At 40.7% G+C, this 21076-nt stretch overlaps 3 protein-coding genes across 5 annotated transcripts; all 3 read right to left on the bottom strand.

Annotated features, from left to right (window-relative positions):
- Positions 1–1116: 1116 nt before the first annotated feature.
- Positions 1117–11050, bottom strand: RB195_001259 (uncharacterized protein; the record flags this gene model as incomplete). Of its 3 annotated transcripts, XM_064197955.1 has the most annotated exons (12): positions 1117–1230; positions 2766–2822; positions 2880–2956; positions 3029–3179; positions 3349–3360; positions 7165–7248; positions 8156–8209; positions 8392–8468; positions 8539–8686; positions 8756–8793; positions 10096–10188; positions 11035–11050. In XM_064197955.1, the coding sequence occupies 12 exons, from the start codon at positions 11048–11050 to the stop codon at positions 1117–1119; spliced, it is 921 nt and encodes a 306-aa protein (XP_064053835.1). The 3 variants fall into 3 exon arrangements, with proteins under 3 accessions (XP_064053835.1, XP_013300242.2, XP_064053836.1); XM_013444788.2 differs by lacking the exons at positions 3349–3360; positions 7165–7248; positions 8156–8209; ... (3 more) ...; positions 10096–10188; positions 11035–11050 and having other exon boundaries at positions 3029–3176; XM_064197954.1 differs by lacking the exons at positions 1117–1230; positions 2766–2822; positions 2880–2956; ... (3 more) ...; positions 10096–10188; positions 11035–11050 and having other exon boundaries at positions 7135–7248.
- Positions 11051–11634: 584 nt separating this feature from the next.
- RB195_001260 (uncharacterized protein) lies at positions 11635–17357 on the bottom strand (the record flags this gene model as incomplete). The annotated part of the gene is made up of 3 exons (XM_013444786.2): positions 11635–11754; positions 17086–17168; positions 17225–17357. 3 exons carry the CDS (start codon positions 17355–17357, stop codon positions 11635–11637), a joined length of 336 nt encoding a protein of 111 aa, XP_013300240.2.
- RB195_001261 (uncharacterized protein) lies at positions 15073–15597 on the bottom strand (the record flags this gene model as incomplete). Its single annotated transcript, XM_064197956.1, has 1 exon — positions 15073–15597. The coding sequence occupies one exon, from the start codon at positions 15595–15597 to the stop codon at positions 15073–15075; it is 525 nt and encodes a 174-aa protein (XP_064053837.1).
- Positions 17358–21076: the final 3719 nt, after the last annotated feature.

The following is a 21076-nucleotide window of genomic DNA, read 5'->3' on the forward strand; positions in this document are numbered from 1 at the left end:
GATTTGAGTACATTTTTTTAGTATCAGAGGCATGCTTTGAAAAAAAAAATAAGTTGCGAGTTGCGTTCGCCGAGTAGATTTTAGGTAAATAACTTCCGTCTAGCTACATGGTATCTGTTGTTATAGTTTACGCATACAGTAGGTTACCAAAACAAGGCATTTTTGCTATCACTACGCAGCCATAACGTCGGTTAGTCCTTAGACAGCGGTCTAGTGTTGCGCACGTTCCAATTAACTTTTTTGGTCACCTTGAAAATGTAGTATCAAAAAAAAATAAAGTTACGCCGTGTGATGGGAATCAAAATAAGTATAGTATTAGTCCTGCGGTCACAGCTCACAAAATATGCAATGAGTATGGTAAAGGAGTGATAACCGATTGAGCGGTTAGGCATTGGTTTGTCAAATTCCGTTCTGGAGATGTGACCCTGGAAGTCGACTAAAGGAGGGGGTCACTCTCCAGACATCGATGACGATATTTTGTAGTCGAAACTGGAACAAAATCCACGCCAAACAATAAGGGAGTTAGCAGAGAAGCCCAATACCTCATAATCCACTCTTTGCATCCACCTAGAGAAATTTATGAAAACAAAACGGAAGTTAGTTATGACTCAACCCAATATAATAGTCCAATGGAAAAATAAGAGTTCGTTAATATCGTATTAAAGTCGGTAGTCGAAAATACTGCGACTAGCTATTCCAAAAACTGCTTTAAGAATTACTTAAAGCTGATGTTGTTTGGAACCGCTTGCAGCACATCGCTATACAATTTTTTTGAAGATAAAAGTGCCAAAAATAGTTGAGCTTATGGAATAGACTCTTTAGAATATTCTGGAATGAGAAGCGGCGCAGTATGTCTATAATGCACCATCGTCAAAGACATTTATGTATCTTTAATTGTTTTTTCTTTCCCGAATAGCACATGCGTCGAGCATATCCTCACATATGGGTTTCTGCTTGTCGAGCTTAATTCGATTGGCGCACAGAAACTACGGTTGTGACGGAATTTGCGGACTCGAGCACTACGAGCAATGAATTTATTTTACAGTTCTTAGAGGAAAACATTGTAAATTGGTGTCATATAGAAATTAAAATCCATTTGGTGATCCGCATCACTCTCTAGCACTTTTCCTTCTCGCCATGGACATTGATGTCGAGGGTTACATAGGTCATATCGTAGACGCCACCGATCTTGTCATGTGGCACAACATAGTCTCCGATGCGCATGCATCCCTAAAATAAAAATATGCTTGTTCAAAAGGATAAAGGATGAAATTCACGACCCGACGTTTCGAATCAAAAAATATATCCATAAATGAATTTAAAAATTAGTCTTTATAATGTCTCGTTTGTGATGAACAAACTACAGCCGCTCATTTATTTCACTTCAGCTAATTTTTCTTTGTGAATCGGACCACGTAGTTTCTCTGTCATTCAATATGTCGGAGCTAAATGTTTGTAGTAAGTGTCTTTAAGTGTCGTTTTTGTTGGCTAGACATCAGTTAGGCACTTCTCGCACTATTAACTACTGTAATTAAAAGGGTGCTAGCGTGCTACAACCACATTATTCAGAAATATATTTTATGTGTAGAGAGAGAAGGAAACTTGATGTTTTTCAAATATCGATTTCATTAGACGACCAGGTCGTCCAGGATTCGGTTAGCAAAATTCGGGTGCCTCTAGTAGCGTGGTCTAATTCCAACCAAGTTGCAAAAAATCTCTTAGCGTAAAGCCAATCTTTCAACCTAAATAGATTTTTCCCTGCAATTATCTTGATTGCTTTTTTCCACTATATGCCTACGACCTACCTTTCTCATCATCTTCAAAATATTTTGATTACTTAGAAACTGGTTGTTTGACTCAGTTTTTCTTCTCCTTAGTAGCTTTAAGTTTTGGAGAGACTGCAAATTAGTGAAATGGAAACCGATGCTTATAAGTTATTTAGAGGCAGCTGTCAAGCTAATAACTCCTTATCTGATTTTTTCTGACTACTATAGACTTCTGTACTTAAAGGACTCTTAAAAACATGATGATCAAGCGCGCAGTTTTGGAGCGGATAGGACAAGCGCGGATCACGTTAAACGTTTGTTATCTACACATGTAGATCCTATCCAGTAAGTATGTGAGGTATAGCGGTGATGCTAGCCCATACATTGAGAGAACCTCATCTGAACCAAATTGTCTAAGATGGATTGTTTAAAACCTAGGTGAGGAGACCAGAATTCACCAAGAAATGAAGAAATATTGAATGTTACCAAGCAAATTAGGACTTTCTCCCTATCTAAAGCCTCTTTTATGCCTCACATGTTTTTTTCGCATCCTTTTTTCTCGTACGTTGGTTTTTCGTTGTATATTGTTCAATTTTTCTCGTGAAACAAGGCAATTTTTCCTCCAAAAAAAAACTCTTTTGTGATTTTCAGCGACTAATAAAAGCACAAAAACCACATCTCCGTGCGAATTCGCAGCCGCTCACGTTACAAGCAACGTTCTTTACATTTCTCTGACCCATTCCATGAGCGGTTTGCTAAACAATGTATTCGTGCTGATCTCACTCGCCGCTTATGCTCGCCAATTCTAGTGTAACATAATAAATGCGCTTGCATTAGTGGAGTGATTCACAACAACCTACGCTGTTTTCATGGCTTCAATGGCTTCGACTATTGTGACCAGCTTCAAAATGACAATCATCGGCTATGTGTATTAAATATTCGTGCGAATGTACAGTAACTCTCGCTGTATCTGAGCTACAGTATGTTAAAAGAACTAACCGGTTTCGAAACCATGCAGTTGTGGGTGAGGCGAATGAATGGCTCAATGCTGCCGACCTAAAATTCCTAGAACTTAAGGTTAGGACATTCCGTTTGAAAAAGCTAGAGTTGTACCTCGTCTTCCTGTCCGAACAACTCGAACTCTCCCTCAGAGTTGGTGTGCATTTCGGCCAGAAGGTCGTTGGGGTCCACTGGAACGAACGATCAATAACGATCAATACGAATTCGTTGGTTTTTTGGATTAAATAAGTATTCGTACTCACAAGTGTCCTTATCATAAAGTTCCACATGGACGTTGGCCAAACGCTTTTTGTTGCAGACGGCCACACCTTTTACGGTGACGTTCTGCATTTTGGCCATTACCGAGACCGAACAAAGCACGAAGGCGACAAGAAGTGCCAGAGAGCGCATCACCTAAGCGACACAATATTTAGCGACAGGCGTAACTTACCTCACGGAAGTTGCTGCAAGCAGCGAAAGAAAATCAGGATCGTTCTCTGAAAGCTCTCACGAGCAAAAGTCGTGGATTCATAGCACTTGAAATCTGCTAAAATCACTGAGTATGTAAGAATTTTTAACAAACTAGGCAGAGATTCTGAGCGGAACCACACAGGAGCAAAGTTCACCGGCGAATCCTCGCGAATGAAGTGGCATGGAGGCTTTTTATACGTACGTGTGCATCGGACGGCAGCAGCTGTGTGTCGGGGCAAATGGTCAAAACATCGCCATCGATCTCACGCTTTTTGCAGACACTCAACGATCAGTTTCAACCAGATACCGCAATCAATTGTTAGGCAATGTAAACACACACATATTCTTAACAGAAGGTCCATTTGTTCAGAGAGGTCAAAAGTTTTGTTGGATGAAATTTAAAAAAGAAATTTAGGTCCACAGTTCATCCATTTGAGGAGTGAATACATAATTGTTAGATAAATCCTATGCATTCTCTATAGGACAGGCAAAGACCGGAACCGCCGATAATTGTTACCAGCTACCACAACCACGATATTGAGGTAATATGGGTGGAAAATGGTATCCGGTATGTCCTCTACGTTTGATAGCTGTGAATTGGAGTAGATTTTTTCCACTGAAAAAAAATCCAAGACCTTTCGTATTGAGTAAACGCATAGAACTGTCAACACCTTTTTAGTAATTTTTCAAGGAGTTTTTTCTACTACTCAAACCTATGATTTATGGATTACGTCTTTTTTTTTAAATATTACAGAGAAAAATCAGGATGCAACGCAACAGCGCTATTGCGCCGCATTTTCAAATGTTAGAGGTGCTGAAGTCCTACTCTGGTGGATAATGTCTGAGAGCTAAAAATGAAGGAAGCTTAAGAGAAGGTTGAAGCTCCGCCGAATTATCAATCATAGGACCGTTGTGGAGCACAACCAGACCAGTCTACAATCCCTACGGTTACGGTTGTACGTGTTTTACAATGACAAATCGATGGTTAACGTAGATCATGAAAGAAAACTCAAGGTCTAGTGGAGGAACCATAAAAATCCATGGTTAGAACGTATAAAGCGCTGTTGTTTTCAATCGATAGCGATGTCTTTTAAACTCGAAACAATCGCACATTTGTCCCCTGATTCTGTAGGTTCCTAATTTCTGGCCCAACTAAACACTTTCGGATGGAAGATGTTCAACTGCCGTTTTGCATTCTGTTGTAATTGTCATGTAGTTTTTTTTTTCAAGACGAAGTTACCGTACAGATCCGCGTTTCCCAGACGAGAGCTGTTTTAATCGGCTGTTTTCCGCTCCTCGCACATGATCAGTGCTTATTTATCTACTTGTTTGAAAACATCTCTAAATATGGCGTAAACAAGAACAAGAAAGAAAAGAGCTCATTATGATCCCGATTGAGCTACACAAAAAGTTTGCCGTTTTTTGCGTGTTCCTGTGGTGGGTTGTCAGTTCATTCTCCTGCTACCGAAGGTGAAAAATCTCCTATTAGAAAGATCTCATTCGCACATCTTATGCTGACGAAGACTTTGGCGACCGGATGACAGCTCTCCATCTCTACGTCAAGGCTCGTCTGCCATATTCGGAAATCGTGCAACTGAACATGTAATAACAGTAATATCCGCACTGCAGCATATCGTAAATTAAAATTTTTGTATCAAACCACACATACTGCCTTCCCATGCACTATATTTCTGAATTTGTTGGAAATATTGAACCATTAGTGTTCTATAGCTTCTGAACTATGGATATGTAGGTTTTTCTCCATGGTTGTGCTTGATTGGCTATCATTTCTAGTGCTTTTCTCCTACGTTTGATTAACTCCAATTGTCTCAGCTCTAGCGATGTCGAGCCACGCGTCAGTGACATTTGAGGCAGTCGTTGTGCAAATCTTCCTCACAAGCGAATTATTCGCATTACCTTTATCACTTATCACTTCGGATGAAGATTGAAAACTGGCAAATAATTCACTTGAGAAAGCATTTTATAGACTGTTCCCACCAATTACTGGCAAGCACAACCGGACCAGAACAAAATGAAGCTCTGCATAGTTGCGTGGGCGGCTGCCCTCGTAGAGGTGCGGAGGGACTTAGCGGTTAGGATCGACCGTGCTCCCACCTCGATCCCAACCGCTGTGTATGAGCTAGGACGTGGTGGATTTACGATCGATCGCTTTCAATCGTTTGCGTATTATTGGAGAAGTCGAAGGCCTTGGCTCGAAGGAACAGTTTGCTCGCAACGAAAAGGAGAGCAGTTGACGATTGCGACCTTGTTTTCAATACGTATTGATCGTAAAGAGGCAAACGACTGGAGAGACACTGTCAGCAGCCAACTGACTGTTCGCTCGCAGACACGGCGCCCATGCCTGCTCGTACATCCTTAAGACGTCGTAAGCTGTTTCGTAGGAAAATTTGGTGGTCGACAGAGACGTTTCATATGCATTTCCAGAGGACGGTTAGGTTCGATTGGATGTAGTCCGCTCATGCTCGCGATCTGGATCTCTAACTCTATCTTTTTGTGGAGAGATCCCGACATCGTCAATTTTGAGGCGTTCTCCCTTTGTTCCATGCGTTCCATCATGGGCACTCGGTTATTCTGCATTGGCAAATCTTAAATACAGTCGTAGTCGCTTCATGCCTGCAGTCCTTAGTCCATAAAACAAGAGGAGAACACTGCCGTGAGGTTGGATTGGTTGGTTGGACACTGAAGTCTAGTTGTACCTCGTTTGATGCTCTCTACATAAGTTTTATGAGAAATTGAGTAAAGATTCTGATGGAGAAATCAGAGACCTGTACTCTGAAAGAAAGTTCTCAGAAAAAGGAACCAATTGATATATCATGGATTTATCAGAGTTTTTAAGAAAAAGGTTGTACTGTTGATAAACTCGTCTTTTTACGCATCTTGAGTGTGGGAGTATAGTAGAGTCAAAACGACAGAAGAGTGAAGCACGGTGGAGTCGCGTAAGCGGTTGCGCTCGTAGCGGTTCGGCGGAGCGTGGCGGTTACGACCGGTTACCGCTACGCTCCGCACCGCTACGAGATAGACGGGTAGATCGACCCCTGCTACCGCAGTTCATTGCTACAGTTCCCACCTCGATCCCAACCGCTATCTCCACCGCGCCGCTTCCAGCGCAACCGCTTACGCAACTGCACCGTGCTTCATGTCGTTTTGACCCTACTGTAGAGTGTTTCCAGTTTCAGTTCCTGGATTTTTGTCCTTGTAGGAAGGGGTGCAATTGAATCGCTTGTCGTGGTGCATAGTTCATGTAGTCTTAGCATATGATGTGCATACAAACTGTATTAGAAAAATCAAAAACGGGCCGAAACTGATCATAGGAAGAATGTGCGCTCAATGTGACGATGGGTCTTGGTGTACAGTTCAACCCATATCTTAATGACGACAGCTCAGGTTATCTACTTCAGTGTTTTCCAGTCATGCACGTACCTCAAAGCTGTTTGGCTAATTTTTAACCTGCCTGGTCGTTCCTCGGGCTTTAACTTTATAATTCTTCGGCAATTCTCGTTAGTTCCATTAGTTACTTCTTCATACGTATTTGTTGACAGCCAATTATTTACCCTATTGTCCATATTTAAATTTTTTTCTGTTCTAGGTCTTCAGTTTGATCAGATAATCTCCTTGCCTTCTCTCCTCAACATGTTGCAGATTTCTGCGTGCATAACTACTTCCCCAGAGAAAGCGCTTCTCTGAATTCCCGAATAATTATTAAATCCTGAGATTAACATCTTATTTATATCAATTTAATGGTTTGAATGAAACATTTATTCGGAAAATATTTACATCATTTGCATATGATCCGCCGAACTTTAAAGTATTCTGAGCTTTGATATGAGCATAAGGGGGAGAATTTCTCGGGAAATGAACACATCGACCAACTGTTTGATCAGCACTTCTCCTTTTCACCATGGATAACGATATCCAGTGTGACATAGGTCATGTCGTAGACGCCTCCGATCTTGTCATGAGGTACATTGTAGTCGCCGATTCGAGTACACCCCTGAAAAAAAAATCCTATAAGTTTCTCGTGTTGAAATTGGCAAAAGATCGTCTTTTTCGAAACGATTCCCCGAAATATTCCCAAGTTCTCATGGCTAGAAAGCTGTGCACTCCGGCTTGATGCGACTTGAATTTGACTAATGACCGCCAACTGTTGCTGTGTTGCTGTTTTTAGTGGGAGGCCCGGTGAGCTTAATGATGAACGCCTACAACCATGAATCACCCAATTTAATGCAATCAAAGATTGATTGAAGCACCCGCAAATGTCCGGAAAGTACATTGCACATTTCTTTTGAATGAATTATTTTGCGGAGAGGAGTTGGGATCAAAAACGTTTCCGCAGTGTTGCTTTTGCTTGAATTTTTAGTCGTTTAATTCTGAATTTTCGGTCAAAAAAGTCCTTAAGAATAATTTTGAGTTGTTACGCTTTCAGATCTCTGATTTGTAGCACAATTTCTTGAATATTTTGGAGAACGAGTTTTTGCTTTGAAATTTTTACGTCAGAACCTATGCTAAATGGTTACTTATGGGACGTTTCTTCCGTTTCATTTTATTTTGTTGGGGAAATGAGGATGTTTTTGAAGAAATTTCTATTTTGATCATCTGTCTATCGACTAGTAGTAGTTTTGTTTGATTTTCTTCACACTCTTTCGACTGCGTAGTTTTAGAAATTCCCTTTTCAACTCCAAAATCTCTTTCGATTTTCTCCAACTTACTGTATTTTACCAACTTACTGTATTCTGTCCTGAAAATGATTTGCAAAGTGAGTGCAGCACTTAGTCACTAATAGCGCAGCAATTATCAGTTCACCCGGACCACGATCATATCCTTTTAATTTCACACGTATTCTCCGTTTTTCTCTCCGCGAACGCTTTCACATTACCATCTTCAGAAAAGTGCCAACTCACAGGCTTTGCATTGCAGTTGTGGTGAATGCGAATGAAGGGCTCGATGCTGCCGACCTAGAAACAGAATCCTTCAATTTCCAGGATGTAAAGAATGTCTTGCCCAATGTGTGCATTTTCGGTTGCAGGCATGTATGCACGAGAAAATTGAATTCGAGGCAGAAATCCTTTCTCCATGCGTGTAGTAAGAAATGAAACAAAATGTGTGTCTAGTTCCTTTTTCTTTTCTTTCAGCTTACCTCATCTTCCTCACCGTACAATTCGAATTCACCTTCCTTGTTAGTGTGGACCTCAGCCAGAAGATCATTAGGATCCACTAAAATAGCAATAGCTTTTTTAGAGTGACCAGTTTTTTGAAAATACATAGTAGAATTTATTTCACTTACAAGTATCCCTGTCATAAAGCTGTACGCGTTGATTAGCTAACCTCCTCTTCTGACAGACTGCTACTCCTTTCACAGTAACATTTTGAAGTTTAGCAGATACGGAAAGTGCACATATGCTCAGTAGAGCGCAGATTAGAATGCCCTTCATCTGAAAATGAGGAGATGACTGTAGAACTGAATTTAAGGGTGAATGCGTGGACGGGTGAAAAAAACATACGAATTGGTCATTAACTATCCACATAATTAACTGACGAACTGAAATTCAACTATCCACAATTTCTAAGAATTTAGTGCGTCTTCATTCCAGCCTCTATAGACCTCAACCTCAGAATCTCAGAATTGGGAATTTCCATGTATTTGCTCAAATATTTTTGATAGCGTGATACAGTAAGAAGAGATACGAAAAGGTGAGGAACGTTCACCGTTCGTTTCAGTCATTCGTATCTATCTGACGCACCCTAGATGTGCTTGCATCTGTTATCGGTTTTCTCATCTCCTCAGCCCGAAGAAGGGAAAATTTCCAGCTAAAGAAAACGATGAGCAAGCACAAGTCTAGGTTCAACGAAAAAGAGAGGTTTAAGGAACCGAAGAGAAGTTTCGAAAGGCTCCCGCCACACGTTCATCGCGCTTTTATGTGGTGCTGTTGTACTTAGTGGGCGTGGCTATTTGGTGCTTCTGATAAATGTTTCGCCCTTTAATGATTCGCAACTGTTGCGGCGTTGTAGCGAGGTTTCACTCGTGACGAGGAGGAGGGCTGATAGACCCGAAGGTATTCATAATATATCTCTTCTGAGACCATAGGTCTCGTTTAGTCAGAGATTCTTCGAGGTGATAAACAAATATTTGCTCGGGGTTAGCTCGTTCTTTTAAAACAGAAACGGAACAAAAAGGTTCCATAGCTTGGTCCCACAATAGAGTATAAAAAACCACAAAAATGTGATGATTTGGAAATTTTCAGTTGTCGTTGAGTTCTCTTCGTCATTACTGCGCACTTTCTATGTATCTAGTCAATTCGGACACTTTTCTTAAATTTAGAATACTATGAATTGACGATGTCTGTCTGACTAATAGAAGATAGGGATAGGGGTGAAAATCACGAATATTAGCGCCCTCTCGCCCTATTCCTTAATCATCCGAAAGCTGACTCTGGGGGCTGCTTTGCCGATCTATCTTCGCTACGAGGCACCCAACAACGTGTCACGTATGCTAGTGCAGATGTACGCGTTGCGCTTGCGAGTGAGCGAACAACAAATGATAAATTACGCTGTTTCTCTAGCTCTCTCCCTTTTAAGCTCGGTTATGATGTTCTAATCATTTGGAGTGTGCTGAACTCCATACAACCTTCTGTCTTGTGCTCGAGAAAAGAAATTTATTCTGGCATACAATTTTTCTTCAACAAGTTTAGGTAAATCGAACAGAATTAGAGGAGCGAATGATAAAAAGAACGTTGGAACGTAAGGAGAAATATGTGGAGTGTTTCTTCTTGAAGATGTATTTCTTGTTCTTTGAGAAGTTTCTGTTTTTTTTTTGGTAGTAGATACAACGCTTAATGTCCACCTTCTCCTCTTCGGCCTCCAAAAATGTTTTGAAGTTCTTGTGAGTGTTTCGGCTCGGTCGATATGCACAAGGTCCTCATCAATTCCCTAACTCCTGACTACAGTAGGTAACTTATCGCAAGATTTCATAGGCACTTATGGTCCTTGTGAGTAGTTAAATTTGGATGAACCATCTTTTGAGAAATGAAGTCATGTCAGTTACATTCTTTTCGCAGCGATTCTGTTACTTGGTTTCCAGCGAAAACTTCAAAGAAAAATATTTAGGACATTATTATTTCGCGAGAGATTGCACTTTCCTAATTCGTTTTTTATCTTTCTTCAAAATTATTTGCCCACTACTGTTTACACTAACTGATTAAGGAATCGACTACCAAGAAAGGAAGAAACGGCGGTACCATATTGCTCCTTAGTGTATAGAACGAGACTCTGTGAGCAGAATAAAGTAACGGTTCTACTCTGCTGCAATTCTCAATTCGAAATAATTCAAGATTTTAGACATATTTAAACTTGAAATCTTCATTTAGTGCTTCTGAACCTCGTCGCAGCTGAAAATTATACTTCCCTAGGTCACACATTCTTTGTCTTTTGATTTAGTGCACCAAGTATGTGAAACGTTGTGACCTATTCAACATATCTTTATAATTTTATAGATCAAACCTTTCCAGTAAATTTCATTAAGCCCTAACCTAAGACAACAGAAGTCTTATTTTCTTTCACTAAGTTTCAGCGGCATTTTTGCTTCCTCTTTTATCATAGAGTTTTCCTGGTAAAGAAATTTGAAGGATTATACTTTTTCTTCCACAATTTCTCATGTCTAATATTTATCGGAATCTTTTGGATATTTCTTGAATTTCTGTTGACATTTTTGAAAGGAATAGAATTCTCCATTATGCCGTTGATCAAACAAATAAATAATTGCTATGCTGTGGATCTTCGTCACTCACACTCAGTCCCATTGTGATTAATATCACGGTGAGAATGGGCGCGAAGTGTTTAAATTTAACGCGCGCGTCGAATCTTGGTCAAGATGTATGTGTTTGTGTGTGTGCGGATCCGTCGGGACGACTGATGACTCGTGTACAACGTGAGACGTATGCAGCCGGGTCGCCGGGGCAAGGGCCGGGCCGGATGGGAATCCCTGCTGCTACGCGAAACATATTTAGCTTCAGAACTGCGTTCCTCCGTTGAAAAGCCGAATTGCGTCCGACATAAAAAAGACATAAAAATGATTATTGCCGTTTTGGAACGCTAATACTGGGGGATTTTCTATCAATAGAACAACTATTAGTATTTCTTCCGAATAACCCTGCATTCCAACGTATTTTATTGGAACCATAATGGAGCCATTCAGAATTCAATTCAAAACGCCGTCAACCACACGCATGCAGAAGAAACGACTCATGAACATAAAATGTGGGAAAAAAGAAAAACAAAACTCTGAAATGGTAATATTCTTCTTTTGAAAGAAATTTCCAGTCGAATAACGATTAACAATTAAAATAGGTTGCTTTATTCACATTAAATTCGACAGTTCCACGATTTATATGACTACGTTATTTTTGAATAAAAATTTCAAATCGTTCTGCAGAAAATGAGCTAGTGTAATGGCAGTTTGCCGAGTGGCAGCGTACCATCGAGGATCTTCTCTAGGAGCGATCACCTGAAATTCAATACGATAGCATGGATAATAACCAATTTAGTGGAATATTAGTAAGAAAACGGAAGAAAGGAAGCGAAAATAATAATTGGTCAAAAACCCTTACTATGACCATAACCTCACATTATTGATTAAATTATGGTATTCATTCTTCTGTGTCCACATTTCCTTCACTTTACTTCATGTCCGGAAATTTTTTTTAAATTTTAAGCTATTTGATATTGAGAAATGAACTTTATTCCGCAGAAAATGGCAGCACAATACTCGAAGATTGCGAGGAAAAGTCAATAATTGCACTACACTACAGTTAATCCTTTGCTCGATAAATCGAAGAAGTGATTGAAAATTAATAAAAAAACAACACATGGTGTTTTTCTACCAATACTTTACGTAGCATCATACGATGCTGTTTTTAAAATAAAAGCAGAATAATAGGATATGCTAATAATAGCAACGAATTTTGGCGGGAGAGATATCCATGGATAGTATTTTTACAACATGAATGAAAAAAAGAATCTGTATCGTGTGTGAAGAAGAACACTATGTAGTTCGCTGGAATTCCACCTTTTTGAGCCATTGTACAGACCTGATTTGAGATTTTACAGATTCCTTATTATTGGTCTTTATTTTCTACTAGACGGTGATGGTTAATTGTTGAAGAGTACCAAAAGTTGGTGAGTCCCGCTTGAGTCCCTCATAGTAATTGAACCACTAAGACAAAAACTGGTGGTGACGGAACCGCAGAATAAATACGTGAAATCAATATTTACATCAACAATCCGGTCTCTCGCGTTGACTTGAATATAATTATTAATTCCGCACTGAAATTTAACATAAGTGCTCATGAATAACTGAGAAAGCATGCGTGCTTACAGAACATTTAACAGCCACGAATCACAAAGGAAACACATTACTATCAAGAAGTTTCGAAGTGTTTGTGTGTTCTTCTCAACCCAGCTAAAGCATAAACAAACAGGTCATACTTTTACCGTCTGATGGAGACTGCATCTTTTGTGGAGAAGGCGGTTTTTCCGCATTCTACTCAATTCGCTACGGCAAAGAACAATGCGAATGCGCTGTTGCTTTTTAGCAGAAGGATCCTCTTGTTTTTATCGCTAGATTTGCTGATTTTTACGTCGTGATTGTAGATCATTATGATCGAAGTTACATGTGCTAATTTTACAATATCGGAGGAGATGTTTTCTTATCTTTACGGTGTTCTGCAGAATTTTAGTCGCGTTTTGTTGTTTTTTCTCATACTTTTTTCTGTGTCGTCGCCAAAAGGTGGGATAAGGAAGTTAGCTTACTCTCGACTGCATGGAAAGTCTTATATTTTGTCGCCTTTTGCACCATAAAAAGAAAACAATCGATTAGGGGTCCCAATTTTAGTTCATTCTACGAAATCTCAGACATCAGACTTTTTCTATATACGTTAAGGATCTATACAGATAAGCACTGTGAAATCGTAATAATACGTAATAATGCGTAATAATGTAATACGTATGCAAGAGACAAAACTTCTTGTGATAAATTATGTAAAACACAGAAAACAGATCTTTACACTTCCAATGTGAGTAATTTAAAGGTTGTGTACCATGAATCTGACGTGGCATGAATTTCTCATGGAAACGGAGTCGTAGATTGCGGAAAACCACATGGTTCCGCTCGCCTCTCCGCGAACGTCGTAAGAAATGGCATGGGAATCGCTTTAGCTCCTACGAGTTGCATTAAAACGCGCCTCTATGTGCACATTCTTTTCCTCTCAGCAGTTAGTTCATTAGTTTAACTTGAATAGGCTGGTGAGGAAACCTTACTAGTCCTCGAATGCTCGCTCGTTGATGCTCCGCGTGCAGAAGGGTGGCGCGTTGCAGTGCAGGGCGTCGTAAAAAACGGTGGTTTCCGAGACGTTTTTTTACAGCGACTTCGGAGAGATGAGCGGAACCACCAGTGGTTTTCTGCTATCTTGCTTAGATACTTAGATGGACCGTCTTCACTGGACGTGCGGGCCTCAGCATCTCTTCCACGCGTTTCGTTTCCTCGCCATTGTCATCCAAGATAATCTCAAGTCTCGTGACTGGCGTTCTCTTGGGATCACTCTAGTGTTCTTTTAGTCCATCTATCGTCGCTTCTTCTCATAGTGTGATCGGATCATCTATGCTTTGCTTTCGATATATGTTCCGTTGGGTCGCGAAGACGAGACATTGCTCGTAAGTCGGAGCTGCGAGGACCAGCTAGATGTTGTGTGCGACGGCTAAACTTTAGAAGACATCTCTCAAAGGCTCTTTGGGTAGTAAACACCTTTATAAACATGGCAACGGTGCCTGCCCACGTCTCCGCTTCGTAAGAGGGCGCTGAAAGAAGTCGAGTCAAACAGATGAGCACGAAAATCTTGGTCCTCAGTTGGCGTGTATCTTCCTCGACGGATGCGCATGCTGCTCACGCTGCTCTCATCCTTCCATTCAGTTCTTCTTTCAAGTCGTTTTCCATATTCATAGAACGTCCTAGGTATACGCATGACAACGTTTCCACAATTTCAGAGATTTCAAGTTGTATTTCTCCATCCTCAGGAAGGGAACGATGTCGTCCGCAAAACGAAGATCGGAGAGGAATCTTCCATCAACACGTATGAACCTTCTTCCCAGAAAATACAAAACAGAGACTAGAACCAGGGGCAGGCGGTGTTCCCAGCAAATCTCTATCGACGCAGTCTGGATGTGATCCAAGCGGCTAAACCTCTAAATGAATCCAGCTTATTCTTGAGGCTGGGCTCCGTCCAGCGTCGTAGATATGCGCGTGAAGATGATCCTGGTGAATACTTTGTATAACACTCTCAGCAAGCATATTTATTTCGAAGGTCCTCTCGGTCACCTTTCTTATGGATAAGAACGGATCGCGAGGTCTTCTACTGGACTGGGGTCCTCTCTTCTTGAATTTAGGACGTCTTGTGCGCCGCTAAGATTACGTGAAGTGGATGGCCACTAGCACGAAAAAAGTCAGCTGACATAAAGTCAGGTTCGGGGCTGTGCCAGGTTTCATGCTCTTGATAGCAACTCGTACTTCCTGAAGGAAGGATCCGTGGTGGAGCTTCACCAGTGAGGTTGATCGGGTTTGACACAGGAGTTGAAGGCATCACCCCACCAATCTGAGGTGGTACGGATTTCAGGTGGAGTATTCATGTACGGCATAGTAGATTATGGAGAGGGGGTGATTCCGTCCATCTCTTGCTGATTGCCGTAAAAAACGGTCCGAAAGATGCGGCGCGTGCACAAGGCTGGCGCGCTCCATTCGAACTCGTTGTAGAAAGTAGCGCGCCGGAACGCTCTAAGCCATATCTTCCGGGCCGTTTTTTACGGCAATTAGGAAGAAATTGATGGAGTCACCCTTCTCTCCATAATCTACTATCCCGTATACGAATACTCCACCTGAAATCCGTACCACCACAGATTCATTGGGTGATGCCTTTAATGGAGGGAAAATATTCGAGTAGAGCCTCTCCGTAATGATTTCCATCTCACCACGAGAGGACATGCGAGTCCCGTCTTCGCTCAGCAAAGCTGCTAGCGAAATATTATATTCACGGAGATCCCTGCAGCACTTCTTTAGACTTGTTCTTCTTTGTGCTGCTTCCAGAATCTTCTTCTGCCTGTACTTCAAAAGATCCTCCTGCAACTCTTTTCTGCAGCTAGTGTTTGCTACTGACCGCTCTATGTGCATTCGGACCGAGCCCCAAAGTCCCTCTTCTTCCCAGCATTCCCTTGGTGGACTTTGAAATTCGATCCAAGTTTGTCGTGCGCGGCTTCGAGGAAGGTTTAGCACAGGCTCGCAGTGCTTTGAACAGCAGCTCATAGTCTACGTTTTGGTCCTCCTCAATGTGCCAGTCACCTCAGGACAAGGAGTCGAGTATGCAATCGTCGTATACGACTTCTTTTCTCTTTCGTCGCAGATAGCAGACGTTTTTTTTTCCATCGTGTGGATAAGTCGTATTTTCGCACGAAGGAGACGGTGATCAGAACCACTACAAAAGAATGGTACTACTGAGACATCAAGTAGACACCACCTCCGGTTGGTGAGTATGTGGTCGATCTCCGCACGAGTAGTGAAGGAGACATTGAGATTTCCACCGACGATGATCTTTCTTCCTAACAAGAAGATTCTCATGAAAGAGGCGAGTGGCGGACAACAGTCCGGCGAGACGATTGTCGTTTTCATTCCGGTCCCCTAGTCCAAATCTTTCAATCCTGATTCCTCTTCTGCATCGTTTCTTACTTTTGCGTTGAATTTCCATACAACGATAATTTGTAGAAGGACTTTTCTTTGCGGATCACTTCCTTAAGCTCTTCATGGTACGCGTCCAATTTGGGCTCGTCAGCTGTTGATGTTGGCGAGTAGCACTTGCTGTTGCTAATAGGTTTTCGCTCCGAGGACGAAGGGCAAGAACGGCTAGACGAGGTGACGTGATCACGTGAGAATCGACAAAATGAACGAGAGATGGCACAACAAAACCAACCGCCTACATTTCGCGACGGAACCTTCTCTCCACGAACTATGAGTGTACCGTCATTGATCTGTCGTACGTCGCTCCTTCTGCACTCAGTCTACTGCGGAGCAATGACGTGAAATTTGATATGCTCTGAAGATCCGAGAACGGCACGCAGCTCAGCGTCTGTGGACACTGTTCTCGCGTTGTAAGTACACAGTCTGAGACAGTCTCCTTGGTGAATCGTGCATGTGTCGCTTTGGTTCAGAATCAAAGACGTCCTCAGCAACCTGAGATTTGATCTCTTCTCACCGATAGCCATATCATCTGACGTTTGCGGCGGCAGGACTCAGTGTACACGGTACTGAGGCAGTGCTGCAGTGACAAAAAGACTTTTTCCCAAACTAAGCAGCTCTAACATGGCGAGCTTAGCTTTGACGACAGGTCGTCGCCCAACCTATATGGATCAGAGAGCCACCTTACGACATTTTGTTAAGACGGTGGTGAATCTTAGCAGTGGTTTACTCTTAGCTAGGCTTCCGAGATTCCGAGAAGTCTGAGGTGTCGAACTCCGTCTCAGCTCGGAAGCGAGGACAAATCTCCGCTGTGAATCGTAGTTCGATGCCCAGAGTCACCTCCACGCCACTATGAGGCGGTAAACGGTTGTGAAGGTTCTGCAATCTCCCATTTATTGTGGAAGTTTTCCATGGGAAATTCATACCAGATTCGTGGTCTGCTGCCTTAACAAAGTACATATGCCTACATTACGCATAGATGTCTTATCTATCCATAGATGTCTTATCTATCAAAAGATATCTCATATGATAATGATTAAAACCCTTTAGAATGAGAAACACCTTGAAAGCTTCATCAGGTAAATCTAAATACATATGTCGGTGTATTCGGACCAACTCGAGCCATTGCTTCTTAGCGTCAGATACTGAAAATATTTTCTTCATTGCAAATACGCAGCTTCAATAGGCGGAATTTAAATACCTGTCATCTCAAATAGATCCGCTATAACTTCCCAAGCCTTCTCAGCTTCTTTCGCGTTGTAGTTCTCGTAGACTTCTGGATGAATTTGAATAGCTTTCACGAAATCCGGCAGTAGCTCGTGATGTAATGTCATCTGTAATTTTACTATTTAAACATCCATTCGCAGAAAATTGTGTTGTGTTTGCTTTTCGCATGAAGAACAAAGCTGATTTTGTGATTCTGTGCCACATTCTCCTCATCAGCCTAGGAGAGTCTCGAGGATAGTAAATTTTGAATGTATGTAATGGTAATTGGGGTCTAAAATTACGTCAGCGAAAGATGAAAAGAGAATGAAATTCTGTGATTCTCTCATAAAGAAGAAATTCTCCTTTTTTTTATTCTCCTGATGCGATGAGAATTGGAATACGGAGAAATTAACGGTGGTTTAGAAGGGCATAGTGTGATACAATTTTCCCTCGAAAAAAAAGAAAAAAAGAAAAAGTGTACTCCTCTCAGGAATCTAATGAACTTCCGAAAAAATCGAATCCAATGAGTTGATACAAAAGTCCCGAAAGAGCTGGAAGAACAGAAAAAAGTGAATGTAGCACTCCGCTTATCGTCGACTACTCAGGAAAGAAACAAAAGTGAGAGGCTCTTGAAAAGTGCGCACAAAGCCGGCGCAGCAAGAAAAGTGAAGAATGCGAAATTAGCCGCTTGCACATTGCCAGTAATTGTGGTCAGCACCATTCGAAGGCACCTGCCTTCCAGTAGTTTTTAGCTGCCTACCTCCATCATTTCAGTGCAGAGAAGCACAACACATTGAAGTGGTGGAAATTTTGCGGCTAATTATCGGAAACCATAACGGGAAGGCTCCCGTGACTCATTAAAGAATGCAGTGAAATGTTCGAGTTGCATGGTGGAAGCGCATAACTGATGGAATTAGAGGATGACAGAGTGGAAATGAAAGGATTTTATATAGTTATGAAGAAAGAATAAGAAGGAGATTACAGTTTAAAAATAATATTTGAGCAGAATAAGAAGAGGATAGTCAGATTTTACAACAACAGCAATAATTAATATTCTTTTAAATGGTAGAATATGTACATCGAAGTCAACTGCAATCACGCCATCTCCTAAACGATACTGTGTTATTTCCTTTTACACGTTGTTCAGATATTTTAGCGTCTTTTCTTTAATTTTGCTCCCTTTATTACACAAAGTTGTTGGATAAAGAGCCAAAAGTCCTGTTATGACCCGAGCTTGATACTCCTGTAGTTCCGCGGGACTTTCCGAAGTAACGTTCAACCATGTTTTTTTGATCCTTCTATGCAACCCAACTCTGGCCTATATAAAAACTCAAAATAAATCACAAAAGGTGTGACAATGTTAGGATCTAGAGATCTCATTGCTTTGGATAAAGGACACTAAAGATTGCCAGTCGATCAGAAGAGTGCGGAATTTTTTCCGCTCGGATCGATGGAGCCGAGGTTTAATTTTTGAATCACCTTTCACTTTTCCCCGCTTATGATCAAATCAGCATTCGAATCCATCACGAATGTGTCATAAAATCTGCGTCTAGCGATGCACAGCTGGGGAGGGCGACTATACTTAAGACGATTTCAATAATTTTTGTCTACTCAAAAGGTTTTGTAAGACTGAAATTCTCCTAATCAACCACCTTCTACAAGCATAGTAGGCAAAGTAAGAAGATAAAATATTGAAAAATATTTGCGCCTAAATTCTAAGACACAAAACAACCACATTCCTTCTAGATATCTTTTAACAAATGGTACTGAAAACTGATCATATAAAAACGGGTACGAATTCTTTTTAAGTTAGGGTGTGTATTGGCAATGATTGCTGCCTTGACAGCCGCTACGATGAGGAAAATTCTTCCAAACAAATAGAAAATAAAGAGAAAGGCGACAAAAAGCCTTTCACTACGGAATGCGAAGCTTCTGTCAAGATGCTTCGCCCTTGGGATCTCTACTGTTTAAAAGCTGCGAAAAACTGCTAACGTGTTCCAAATAACCTTTTCCTATTCGAAAAATATTTCTACAATCTCAATATTTGCAAGGATTATGATATCTTTAAATTCCTAGTGATATTTTCTGTGATTATGTAAGTGTTTGTTTGATGTTCTACTTTTTGTAGTACTGTCCCATCAGATGGACTGACCGTCACCCATTTCTCTCCTACAATGATTCAAAGCAAGGAATACTCTCTTCTCCAGCGCATTTCTTGATAGAAACAACAGTGAAACAAAAAATACACGAAAATACCCATAGAATGTGAGATTTCAAGGAACCAAACACTTAACGACAGCAAAATTAGTTTTGAATGGCTAAAATATTGGGACTGAAGGGAACAAAACCCAGATGTCGGTGTCGTTTCTGAGATGGTCTTATCGACAGCTTCATTGCTCACTTGGCGACAGAAACAGATGTGACCGCCACTATAAATGAACGCACATACTTCCAACCAGAGAGCGGCATATTCCTTGACGTATTTTTCAATAATGACTTTAAGAAGTAACTAGGACCTAAAGAGATAGAGAATCTCACATAAAATACTCAACAAATATTAAAAGTGTCAGATTTACGCAAATTGCAGCTAGAAGATCTAACTTAGAACCACATTCCCAATAGTTATGCGTAAAGGACAACAAGATGAGTGGTAAGCCCGCAAAAGAAGAAAAATGTGCTGACAATGAAATTTCCGGATTTTCTCACAATGAGTGCAACGGTTGCTGTGGAAAGAGTAAGTGGAAATGGAAAACTCAGAATTTATACTGTTAGAGGTTTTCCATTTTCAGGGTTGCTCCTTTTTTTGTTCAAGTCACTACACACTAAGAAAAGAAATTACTTAATCTACAAGTACCTTAGTTACAATAATTGGAAAGAGATAAGAATCAAGACCCACCTTTCTTTTTTTTCCTTTTTTCTTTTCTTTTCTATCTTAGATCCACTAAAACGACGAGAGTAAGACAATTCTGCAAGGTTGTTGGTCTTTGGTAAATACATTCGAAAAATGATAGGGAAAAATTTCGAAGTGTTTTCTGGTACAAAAGTGATCACACATCTTGCTAATTAGTTGCTAGCGGTGTTCTGTCAGATGAGGGGAAAAGCTAAACACTGACATCAGTGCTTTTCAAGCCATCCAGCGCACGTTATTGCTTTCAAAATTTCTCGCTGCTCATTCTTTCCACGCACTATCCAAGCACAGACCCAAACGCCGTCTACTCTTTTCCTCTCCAAAAATAACTGTATTTTCACACCATTTCTCTTTAAAAGTTCTTTCCTTTCTCTTCACATTGCTTTTAAGAATCCCGCAACCAAAATTATACTGTTAGGCGTCTCCAATTTGCTTTCGTTACTTTGAGGAAATTCTTGCTCGTTTACTTTGAAAAAGGAAATCCATACTCTCAGTTTGATTAGTGCTGCTTTCGGAAAGTGCTAAAATCATATTTCTTCGATGATCACCTTCTGTCTGACTCATATCCTCGCAAGCAATTCTTTCGGACTATTATCGCATCAGTTTATGAACCATTAAAGGAATAAGGTTTGCTTTATTGCTTAGTTAATGTCAACTTTTAGGATAACAAACCAGAAAATAGCTTGGTGTTTTGACAAGATAGTATTGATACAAAGATAGCGGCATAAGCGAATTAATTGAGAAAGCTATGTATACATAAATGAATAAACGAATAAATTAGTAAAAACAAGAAAATTAACCAGTAATAGTGTGAAACAAAAATAATCTTTTATTTTTTTTTAGCTCATGGCTTTCTACAAAAGTGACTTCCAAAGGTTTCTTTCCTGCCCATTTATAAGTGAATGTTGCTTAGAGTAAAATTTAACCGTAAAAGACACA

This window comes from Necator americanus, chromosome IV (assembly GCF_031761385.1).
Source record: "Necator americanus strain Aroian chromosome IV, whole genome shotgun sequence".
Lineage (NCBI taxonomy): Eukaryota > Metazoa > Nematoda > Chromadorea > Rhabditida > Ancylostomatidae > Necator > Necator americanus.